Source organism: Gallus gallus, chromosome 17 (assembly GCF_016699485.2).
Source record: "Gallus gallus isolate bGalGal1 chromosome 17, bGalGal1.mat.broiler.GRCg7b, whole genome shotgun sequence".
NCBI lineage: Eukaryota > Metazoa > Chordata > Aves > Galliformes > Phasianidae > Gallus > Gallus gallus.
Genome location: NC_052548.1, coordinates 7,094,909 through 7,106,839, shown reverse-complemented (window position 1 = coordinate 7,106,839; position 11,931 = coordinate 7,094,909). Strand labels below are relative to the sequence as shown.

Here is an 11,931-nt window from a genome sequence, read left to right as displayed (position 1 = left end):
TTTTTGACCTGTCCAGTTTTAATGGTTTTTGTATTAGCATCAACCAGATAATTGTTGAAGGGAGTTTGTGCGGATGGTGTTTGTTTGAATGACCTGCAGTACTCAGTGTGAGGCCTACCTTAAAAGAGTTTAAGTAACAGTAGTCCCTATACTTTGCATGTGGATTAAGTTGAATGTGCAGTTTGACTTCTGAAATACAAGTGGAAACAATCTAAAGAGCCTGTCTTGGTTTATTGTTAATTAATCTCCAGAACACCAGGAATGAGAAAACAAGTAAAAAAAATGCCAAGATAAAGCAAAACCGTTTTCTGGTTTGCGCACCATCCAATGCTGCAATTGATGAACTCATGAAAAAGATCATCATTGCATTTAAGGAGAAATGCCAAAACAGACAAGAGCCTTTGGGTAAGATTTATTTATTTAAAAAAAAATCTCTTTCTGTGTTAAGTAGGCTAAACCAGTTGTTACAATTTCTCCTTCAGGTTAGGTGTAATACTTGTGTTGCTCTGTACATCTGTTTTCTTTTGCAGATCATGACTGATGCTGCATCCTCATACCATTGTTACTGTGCTTTTTAAGAAGATGTATTTTTTCTATTTAAGTAAATTGCACTTTATGTAGACATATGTAGACATTTTCCCTTTCCTCTTAGTGTTATTATCAAATCACCACTTTTTAAGAACTTGTTAAAAATTTGAATATAGCAGTACCAGTACTGCTGTTGTTGCACTGATTTTTATTTTTTTTTTCCCTCTCAAACTAAAGTGCAAAGATGATTAAAGCAGTCTAAAAGTATTTTGGTTCTGATTTTGTAAACAGGAAACTGCGGTGATATCAAATTAGTGCGACTGGGTGCTGAGAGATCAATCAACAGTGAAGTCCGGGCTTTTAGCCTGGATAAGCAAGTTGAACATAGAATGAGTAAGTAGTGTGCAAATTGGGCTTTTCTTTAGGTTTTATTTAAGTGCTGGATCATGTTATACATGTGGGACTGTATGTCCTTTAAAAAGGAGATCACTTGAAAGATTTTCTTTCTGCAATGGCATGCATTGTGCCTGAGTGCTTTGTAAGCATTCAGCACATGTACAGCCTAAAGTCGGAGTAAAACCCCCAGAAATTAAGCAACACCATTTCTAGTACATTTTAAAGTAGTAATAATAATAATAAATGCATGTTAAAGCCATTCTTTTTAAGCCATATTACTATGCATCATTCGAGAGCTACAGTTGGAACCAAGAAGTGTATCATTTTACTGTCTAAGATAAAAGACCTCAATAGGAAGAAGGAAACTGCAACAAAAAGTGACTTTCTGTTCAGTGTTAATGACGTAATGCTGTTACTGTAACCAGTTGAACTATTCCCCCTCCTTATTTTCCTTCAATTTATTATAGAACGAAAGCCAACTGACCGTGACCAGGATATTCAGAAGAAAAAAGCAGCTCTGGATGAGAAGCTGGACATGCTCTCTCGTCAGCGTGCCATGCACAGATGTGAAAAGAGGGAGGTAATAAACTGACAGTGTTTAATTTGTTTGGGTGTTTTGGTGTTTTTTTTTCTATTCATAACTGTATCTAAAGAGTAAAAAATGCTTTCTTTAGAGGACCTCCAGGATAAGAAACTTCAGGGATTTTTTTTGTGTGTCTATTTATACTGATGTTTTTAGCTGCGCAGTTATGGAACTTATTGCTCTAATGCCCAGCAACCTTCCTTTGGTTCTGCCACGCTTTAGTTCTCAGTGCAACTGTATTCATTAATTATTTAATCTTACTGTGTGCTCCAAAGCTTTGTTTTGTTTAACTGGAAGAAGTAAGATGACTTAAAATCTGAGATTTGAAATGTTTTGCATTTGGAAGTTTTCCATCTTCTTGCCTAGGAAGTTGGCATTTGTTTTCAAGTTACAGATTTCTAAGGGTAAACCATTTTTCTATTTGCACAGAAATGTGAGAATGCAGTATCATGTGTTTCAAAGTGTGAATATGTTGACAGTTTTCTGAGAAACTGATCAACTTCTTCAGACGCATTTGATATTTAGAGACAGTCTGGACCAGTCTAAATGATAAATGAATTATAGTACGTGAGGAAGAAAGATAAGTACAACGTGTGCTGTTAATTATTCCTGATATTTATGTGGATTCTTTCCTTTTTTCCTCATGTAGAGTCAAATGCTAGATGATGAAATTGGCAGGCTTTCAAAGGAGAGACAGCAACTTGCTTCTCAACTAAAAGAGGTAGGAATTTATCTTCAGGGCTCTTTAATACACCTCAGCTAATGTATTTGGATATTTGTATCCTTTAATTGTGATGAAGCTTTGGATTTGATGTAGCTGGTAGTATTTCTAAGTAGGTAAAGAAGTAAAAGACAAGCTGCTTTTGAGTTGTGGATTGCCAGATGTGAGATACACGTGTACTCTGGCTGTTGAGGAGAAAAACGATTTGAGAATTCTCTCTTGGTAGATTTAAAAGGAAATGTAACATACTGGGTGAAGAAGATAGAAATGAGCTCACAACCTTCTTAATTTAATTTGACCTATATTCATCACCACTTTCATGCCTCTTGCAGTCCTACTGAAGTTGAGGTATGTTTAAGCCTTTCTAAGGAAAGTGACAGCCAGAGACTTTGTGCGTGGAAGGGGAGGGGGGGGAGTGCCGATCTCCACTTTCAAACCTGATGGCAAACACAGAGTTAGATTGCATAATTGTAGAGGCAAAAGTTTGCCACTTCAGTAGGATTGATCTGTGATTTTAAGTGAGAGTACTGCTTAGTCAAGTCAGCTTTTGAGACTTTTGTTTGTAGTCATGAAGATAAGTTTCATTGGGATGATCTATTACTCATGATTGGTTTGGCGGTTAGAATTGTCCAGACAGTAAAAAATGCAGTTCATGAAAGCAAAAAGAGAATACAATACGTGGTGTTCTATTGTACTTGAAGGTTCGGGGACACTCTCAGAAGGTACAGACAGATATCATCTTGGAGTCTGATATAATCTGCTGCACACTGAGCACAAGCGGAGGAGGTCTTCTAGAATCTGCTTTCTGGAGGCAAGGGCTCGATCCTTTCAGCTGTGTCATTGTGGACGAGGTCAGTAAAGCTATTTAGAATTTCATCTTGTTCCATGCTTGAAGTCTTCGTTGTTCTCTGCTTAGGCTACTTGTGGCTGCTTGCTGATATAATATGATCTGGGCTGACTGCCCCGTCCCCATATTTTATCTGATAACCAGCCTGTCCTGCCACAAAGAGCAGTGAGAAGAAAGATTAAGTACTAATTGCTTTTTTTTTTTTTTGCTGACTTGTCTGTCACTAAAGCATCACACATCTCTTATTTAAAAATCGTGGCTCAAGTGTGGTTCTTGCTATAGAGATTTCTGCACAACTGTGTTGTATCTGTTTGGGAAGTTCTGCATATTTAATAATAAAATAATAATCTGGTTTGAGTTTTTACTAGAGAATATTTTTTTAAGCATTAGAAAGTTGTTTTTTGTTACTTCTAACTGGTATTACAGAACACTTTACATACCTCCACTCCTTTGCTTACAACTTCTGCTTTTTTTGCCCTATTCATGTATACAAAAGGCAGGGCAGTCATGTGAAGTTGAAACACTGATTCCACTGATTCATCGCTGTAATAAGCTTGTCCTTGTTGGAGATCCCAGGCAGCTCCCTCCCACTATAAAATCAATAGTAAGTGTTTTAACTGTATTTTTTTATACTATCTGGCGGGTATAGTGTAAGAGCCATGAAAAAAAAAAACATAGGAAAAAAAAAAACACTTCGAAGTCAGATCACGGTGTCTGTCAGCTTACAGCATTTTATACTGCCAGGCGATTCCTGTTTAGTCTGTTACGTGGAGCCTGTGTTGATACTGCCTTCAGATATTTTAGCTGATGTTGATGTGAGCGTGACTTCTGTAGACTTGCAACTAATCTCTTGCACCAGTAAGAATAGCTACAGCAGCACAGAGTTCTGTACAACCTGGCACTTCATTTGGGATCAGCTTTGTACTGCTGCAGGCTCTGTTATATCATTGTGAGCTCCATCCAGTGTCACATTCCTTAGGGAACACAGGATTAGGATGAAGACTACTGTTTGTGTGAGGACTTTCTTACCCTATCAGTATGTTCTAAGAATGAACATATGGGAACTCTTATTTTGCATCTAGCCATAAAGAAAAGTCTCTTAAACATCTGACAAAGAAAAGAGGAGAAACGGACTGCCTTTTTTTAGAGGCACATGGTTTTTTTTGAACTTACGTGCTTATTTAGAGATCCCACCTGGGAGACCTCACTTTTCATTATTACTGTGCTTAAAATTGTTGTATATCAGAAAGGATAAATACAAATGTAAAAATGAAGTACAAGTGTTGTCATTTCATCAGTGTTTTAGAATTTCAAAATACCAGATAGTTTCGAGTCTAAAAAGCAAATTTTTATTGTTAAATTTGGACTTAACTCCTCAAAAATAATTCATGTTTCCTTCTGACAGAAAGCTCAGGAATATGGCTATGGTCAGTCCTTAATGGCACGCCTGCAGAGACACCTGGAAGAACAAGTACAGAATAATCTTTTACGACGTCTGCCAGTTGTGCAGCTGACTGTGCAGTACCGAATGCACCCTGACATCTGCCTTTTCCCATCCAGTTATATTTATGACAAGACTCTAAAGACTGACAAGTGAGTAGCTGTCTGTTCTGATTTCTGAGCAGTGGGGATTTCAAATGAGCCTTTTCATATCAGGATTTTTTTTTTTATTCTAAAAGTTCTTGAGGGTTTGGGGGAAGATGCTTAGTGGGAGACTTGCATTTAATCTCTTAGTGCTTGCTGTTATACATAACATAACTAGTTCACTTGAAAAGGATCATACTCCTTACTGCATGGAGTTCATTTTTAGGTTTCAGTTTGTGCAGGTAACAGTGAAAATTAAGAGCTCTGGAAAAAAGCTGAAGGTTGCCTTTATGAAAATGATGGTGGAAATAAATTGTGCATCACTTTCTTATGGTTACCTAGTGATAAAACTTATTTACAGAGCAACAGAAGAGAACAGATGTTCTTCAGAGTGGCCATTCCAGCCCTATCTTGTTTTTGATGTAGGAGATGGCCGTGAGGAGCGTGACAAAGAGTAAGTCCTGCAGTCTACTCTGCCAAATTGTGCATGTGCTGAGAATCAGTTACCTGCTGAAGAGTTGTTCTTTCTTGTACTGTTTCCAGTATGTATCAAGTAGCCAGATCTGCATTTTCAACTTGGTTTGATTTATGGGAGAAATTCTGCTGGAAGCAGGTGTTGACTTGTGGTGGTGGAGGGTTTATTTACTTACCTGAATATAGTTTTAATCCTGTTGTGACTGTCTGCTAGATGCCATTGAATCCTTACAGTTTATGCTAACTCAAGAGGTGGTTTAAGTTTCTGATGTATCTTATTTATTTTTAGTCAGTTAGTTTTTCTTCACAGCTGCATGCTGAGGTAAGACCAGAAGATGGCAGGCTTGGTCCTCTCTTTTGTATATTCTGTAAGGAAAGCAAAGCTATATCATTTTAAGGGAGCATGAGGCGTAGCCTGAACGTTTCTCCTTGTTAGTACCTTGTCAGGGCCTGCTTCTGAAGGTCTTTGAGCATCTGTGTGAAGGAAGCTCTGGAAGTTCCAAGGGGGCCTCCGAATCTCAATTTCACTTTCAGTTTGGCTGAACTGTTGAATTCAGAAGCTGTCAAATGTATTTTTTTTAACATTTCCTCCATTTCTTGTTCAGCTCTTTTAGTAATCCCCAAGAAGTGAAACTGGTGTTAGAAATCATTAGAACAATTAAAGAAAAAAGGAAGGATCTAGGTCTTCGTCGCATTGGAATAATTACACCTTACAGTGCACAGAAAAAGAAAATTCAAGAGGAACTAGACAGAGTGTTCAAGAATAACAGGTAAATAAACCATGACGTTTCAAATGGGAAGTGGCTCTTGTGTATTAGTCCCTTGATTATCCTCTTAAAATCACAGCAAAAACTTTAACGTTTTTATGTGCTGCCAAAATCTCCACTTGGTAATGGTTTTGAAAAAGGACACTACCAACCTGTTCTCTTAAAACAAATGTGGTCTCTTTGTACCATTTCTTAGTTATTGCTTGTCTATGTGCTTTGATTTTATTGCTGTTCTGAGCGTAGCTGACTTGAAAGAAAATCCAAAATTCCAAGCGATGTGGAACTGAACAGCTTTTTTAGCAGTGATCTTGGCCTCAAAAAAGGAAATTTTGCTTTTTACTCATACACTGAATCTTTTCAAGTTCAGAAGCAGAGGCTTAGTTTGAATAGTTCTGACAGCTGATCATTCAGGATAGTTTAGGCCATTTGCATCACTGTGTTGCTTAAAAATCCAACTAACAATTTAATGGCTTGATAATATTTTCTTCAACAGCCCAGGAGAAGTGGATACAGTGGATGCATTTCAGGGGCGAGAGAAAGATTGCATCATAGTGACATGTGTCCGGGCAAACAGCTCTAAAGGGTCAATTGGGTATGTCCATCTCCAGTGATCTGCAAGTCTCATTTCCAGTAACACTCTAGATATTGTCACTGTATTTTTAACATTATCAGTAGAAAAGTTATTAGAGAGCAAGTCACCACAGCTAGCAAATGAAAAGCCATCTGCATGAATTGACATTAGTGGTTTGACATCCCCTCCAAAACAGAGTGTAGGAAATGCTAAGTATGTTCTGCATTATATGCTGATGAATGCACATGTCTGTTTTAGCCTGTCATTGTTTAGTTTTGGCGGGCTCCTTAGTGTACTGCAAGACTTTTCCTTTAGCTTTTACTCTGTATTGTGATTTAACATTTTTTGTCACTGTTGTTATATTATTAATACAGCATTCTATCTGTAAAAGCACTGTCAACTAGTTACGTAGTTTGGGAATGTCATGCAGAGCAGCTGTATCTTTGATTTGTAGAGCAACATGGCTAAGTTAATATGCAGAAAGTCTTGAATTAAGATTGCAGATTTGATAGTTTGTGTAGGTTTTTTTCCATTCTGAAACAGAAGGAACTGAATGCCAGGTGTACTGTTTGTCCCTCCAGACTGCTACGCAGTTGTTAATTTGCTTTAATTTACTTCAATAATAATCTCTGTAGCTTAGTGATAGCTTCAATTTAGAAATGGCAGTAGAAGTGTGCCACCTTCTAGTTCATTAGCTTTTAAATTAATCTATGGGAAGGCTGTTCACATAAACAGAAATCTTTGCCTCCACACACCAGGTTTCACTAAGCTGTTTATGCTTTTCTGGTACTAATTTCCTAATTGTTAACTTAAGGGCTTTTAATTGTGTTGACCTGTGCTGCTTTGGGAAGGATGGAAAACCCAAATTGTGTTTAAACAACGATGCTTTTTAAAGGTGTCTGAATCTAATTGATTAAGACTGGAAACTGAGGGCAGCCAGAACCTGCCAGTACTTCTGGCTGGCCTGGGCCATAACCTCCATCTGTTCTTTCAGAACAAAACTTTGCAACTTACTGTGCTGGAGATTTATGTAATAAAACTTTGGCAATGGTATGCCTTAAAAGCTATACGTACTGATGACTTGGACATCTCTGTTACAAAGTCAAGTGTCATTGGCAAGGTGTGATGGGAAAGTTTGCCATCACCATTACTGCTGATCTCTTAGCTGAGCAAAGTATTTTGGTCTCCAAGGTTGTTAGTCTAGCATTAAATTTACTCTGAAAGTACCTTGCAAAAGGAGGAGAAAACTCTCACAAGACCCGACAGGTGAAAGATGATGAGGTTTGTCTAAGGAAAGGAAAAAAATCCTTTAATTTTAAATGCTATTAAGAATGTGACATTCTTTCAAGACCACTTCTTGCTTCCCCAAGACCTGTAGATCCATATCACCTGTGCTGTTGGATCTGCTCCCCTGCCCATGTTCTTACCTCTGTCCTTTTTCATGCAGTGGCCAAATCCTCTGGTGTCGTTCTGTGACTTCTGCAGTCTTTACTTGCAGGTACTCTGGTACAGGTACACTGCTGTTCAGTGTCATCACCACAGTGTTAGGCACTGATGTTGGATCTATTCACATGAAGTTGTGTGGAAGCTTGTCTTTGTCTTTGAATTACAAACTTTGTTAGTACAGAAGAAGCTGTGCATTTTGGGAACTTTTTCATCAGAGGAGGAATATGAGTTTCATAACTGAGTGGTGTTTCTGTTTTTTTCCACTCTGAAGACTTCTTGAGGATTAATGTAAAGAAGCCCTAACAGAAATCAGTGTTCAAGAATACAGTTAACATTTATTTGTAGGTTGCAGCACCTTGGTTTGTGACCCCAGGGAGACAGGCTGGGTAATCTCATGCTTGCAATGTGAATATTTTCTTTTGCAAGGATTGTGTTTTTCAGATCTTGAAGCATGATAGAGCAAGTTTTCCTTCACATTCTGCCAGTGCAACCACCTTTAAAATAAAATGTTGAAGTCCAACATAGAGCATTTCAGTAGAAATTTTTTCCATTAATCATGCCAAATATTATTAATCTATTTCAGTTCAAGTCAAAAAGAAGCTTAAAGTCTTGATAGGTGAAGTGAGGTTGATGACTTCTGTACTTTGAAGAACATTTAAGGAAGCAGTAGTTGGCATTAAGAGGGGATTTGCACTAAGAAAGGAAACATCAATGGTAAGAGCTGGAAAGGACCGGAATTCCCTGCAAGGCATCAATGGAGAAAGAAGGAAAAGCAATTCACCTGAAGCCCTTCATGTAAAGGAGGGCTGCTGCAATGGCATCTGGGAGTGGGTCATGGGCTGTTTCTGTTGTCTTCATTTCACTTTAGCTGAACATTTCCTTACCACTTCAGAGTCTTTTCCAAGAGGTAGTTTAGGAGCTTCATTTTGTCATGTCTCCTAGGTTTCTGGCAAGTCTTCAGCGTTTGAACGTTACAATTACCCGAGCCAGATTCAGCCTCTTCATCCTTGGAAGACTGAAAACACTCATGGTAGGTACAGTGTTAATCAAATGATTGTCTGTAATCTACCCTTTTAGGTTAAGTCAGTATTTTCAGTAACTAAATTATAACACTGTCCTTTACAATTGAAGAATGGAGACTTCAAAGATAGGCAAGATAGAGTGATGTCAGAGGTACTTTCCTTCTTGATCCTTACTGTTCTTCCACTTATTGCAGTTGTCAGAGGATGCTGGAGCAAGGAAAATGATTTAAAAACTGCGAAACACCCCCAAAACATTCCCCTGATGTTCGGGTTGTTTTTGACGCTACTCTGTATAGTCGTGTGGTTTCTGAGGATAGTATTTCATGGTATTTTTTGAAAATGATGTTTCTGAAACAGATATTGGTGGGGGGGATTGTAAAGGTCCTATGAAATGTGCAGAAGTACTCTTGAATAGTCTTAATGTCTTATTGTTCTTGGTTTTTATTCTTTTTCCATTGCACGGGGTGTTAGCTACATCACTAGGGGGCATTAGACCCACATTTCACACTGGAAGTACCCTGGGCCTTCATAGATACAGAAATTAACACCTAGAGTAGCTCACAGATTGCCAAAAGTAACCTTCCCTGTGTTACAGCAGCCAGAGTGCCTATTGCTGTTTCACCAGTGAAAGTTTAGATCCTTCTATTCCAGAAGGAACGTTATGTGGTTTCCATTACAGTTGCCAGGTACTTTGATTAAAGGGGTTTTGTACCCTCCAAAACCTCTGTCCCTGTGTTTTTCTTCTGATAAATGTTTTCTTTTGGTGTGGGTGGGGTTTTTTCTTCTTTACCATAAAGGAGAACAAAGACTGGAACAAGTTGATTCAGGATGCTCAGAGAAGAGGTGCAATTATCAAGACATCAGACAAAAGCTACAAGAAAGATGCACTTAAGATTCTGAAGCTTAAACCACCACCACAGAATCCCCCATGCCAGCTTCCCACCAAAGCAGGGACAACGAAGGCTCCTCTGGCAGAGGCTTGTTCTTCTAGTAGGAAGATGGGTGAGCCTGCAGATCCGAGTGAGGCCAGCAGACCACGGGAAGTTGCTGCTGGCCCTAGCCATGCAGCCCCACAGGGAAGCAGAATGCCTCAGCTGCCACAGGGAGCTCAGGTTGCAGACTCCCGGCGAGCCAGCATCTCTGCACCAGCGGAGGCTGCAGCACTCCCTGCTGATAAGGAGAAACCACGGGACCCACGGCTGGCACGTATGGCCAGCAGAACTGAAACCAAAAGGAAGGAGCAGACCCCGAAAGACAGCAGTCAGTCAGCCCAGAGCACTCGAGAATCAATGCTGCAGCAGCGTCTGGATGTGTCCTCAGCTGCCAGGGATCGGATTGCCAGAACAGAACCTTCTAAGAAGCACCACCAAACAAAGGGACAGCATGACACACCTTCCACGTTGCCTTATGGAGCTAAAGTAGAACATGACAGGAGAGCTCCACTACCGGAACACCATTCAAAAGCCAGCAGTGAGAGAGGTCAATGTAGTAGCAGTAAGTGGAACAGAGACACACTTACTTTAGTGAGAACATCAAAGTCGTCATCAGTGAGCACAGACTCCAACAGTGCCAAGCGAAGAAAGACCTCTCACTGACTTCAGTACTTCAATGTTGGCTCGTTACTGAAAATCTATTCCCAGATTTCTATCTAGCAAGGAATGTATTTTAAAATATTTAGTACACCTGGAACTCCCGTATGGTAATACTACTACTGTCAGTAGATCCATCATTGTAAATGTCTGTAGTTACTAAAGGGACTGTATATCTGGCAGTTAAGAGCTTTTGAAGAGAAAAGTTGGAGAGTTGCATCACTTGGAATGGCGGTGAATTTTGTCATCTAGGAAGTTAAGGTTGTAAATGTTGTATATTTGTACAGTATGCAGAATTATTTTAAGATTTAATTGGGCAAATATAACTTCTCATTTCCTTGTGCAAATGCAGATTTCTTAGCTATGTGATTTTTTTTTTTAATGAAGAACAAGAGCAAAGTATAAAACAAAAACAAACAAAAACCAACCCAGACCTAACCTTGCCAAAACAAAAAAGAGGGGGGGGAGGGAGGGGGGGGAAAAACAACAAAACAGCCAGACTGTTTTCCTTTTGTATCAGTAAGCCTAATTTATTTAATAGCAAAGTGTGTGTGTTGGTAACGTGGTAACGATGAGTCTTCCTCGTGTTCCACTAGTGCCTCAGGGAAGGCTGAAGGCAGATGTACGTTGGTTGAATGAAGAGAATTCTACTTATTTTGTGTATTTTATTGTCTGTTTTTATAGGAACAGAAGAGCTTTCATTTATACAAATGTGCCTTGAGTTTTGCTCTTGCTGCTGCTTCGTCAGCTGGAATCCTTTTCCTCTTGCAGTGGCAGTACAAACTGCAGATTAAAGCCTGGGAGGTCTGTTTGAACCCAGTGAGTCCTTGTGATGAATAATCAACAGGACTGTGGAATCTGAGTCAAAGATCTGGTTAACACTTATTGATAATGACACTTAAGTTTCTTTGTATGTTGCTCTTGGAGATCTAGAGATTAAAAAAAAAGGGGAAGCAGTTCATTCTAAGTGTTATTACTGGATTCTTTTCACTGTGTTGATGAAGAGGAAGTAACCAGTAAAATGAGGTGCGCGGGGGGGGAAAAACACCTATTTTTAAGAAAGCCATCCTTTCATCATTAACATTTCACAATAAAAGTGGAATTATTTCTCTTAAGAATGAAGTATTAATTTTTTTTCTGGAATACAATGCGTCTGTTTTAAGCAAGTGAGCGGTAACATTTCCTCTGTGTGCCGTTTTGCATGGAGATGGTCTTGAATGCTTCTGCCCAAGAATGTGGTGCCTTGCTACAGTAACGTGAGTTAAGGGTTTTGCTTGCAAGCCAGGTTGCTATCTCCTGGCTCTTGTGTTCAAATGCAGTGCTTCATGAACCAGGTTGGTATCCTGCTGTCCCTTTCTAACTCTGACTTGAGAAGGGCTGTTTGTGCTATGACTGCTGTGGCC

The 11,931-nt window shown here is 39.2% G+C and overlaps 1 protein-coding gene across 2 annotated transcripts in view; it reads left to right on the top strand.

Moving 5' to 3' along the window:
- SETX (senataxin) overlaps positions 1-11,646 on the top strand; it is a 28,771-nt gene extending 17,125 nt beyond the window's left edge. The window contains exons 15-27 of one of the 2 annotated variants that reach the window (XM_046901871.1): positions 252-405; positions 820-921; positions 1,392-1,504; positions 2,157-2,228; positions 2,930-3,079; positions 3,572-3,679; positions 4,481-4,668; positions 5,021-5,113; positions 5,739-5,903; positions 6,394-6,492; positions 8,860-8,947; positions 9,737-10,433; positions 11,213-11,646. In XM_046901871.1, coding sequence (XP_046757827.1) covers positions 252-405; positions 820-921; positions 1,392-1,504; positions 2,157-2,228; positions 2,930-3,079; positions 3,572-3,679; positions 4,481-4,668; positions 5,021-5,113; positions 5,739-5,903; positions 6,394-6,492; positions 8,860-8,947; positions 9,737-10,433; positions 11,213-11,322 — 2,139 coding nt within the window. In that variant the 3' untranslated portion in view covers positions 11,323-11,646. The remainder of the gene's footprint in view (positions 1-251; positions 406-819; positions 922-1,391; positions 1,505-2,156; positions 2,229-2,929; positions 3,080-3,571; positions 3,680-4,480; positions 4,669-5,020; positions 5,114-5,738; positions 5,904-6,393; positions 6,493-8,859; positions 8,948-9,736; positions 10,434-11,212) is intronic. The other variant, XM_004945912.5, reaches the window with a different exon arrangement.
- Positions 11,647-11,931: the final 285 nt, after the last annotated feature.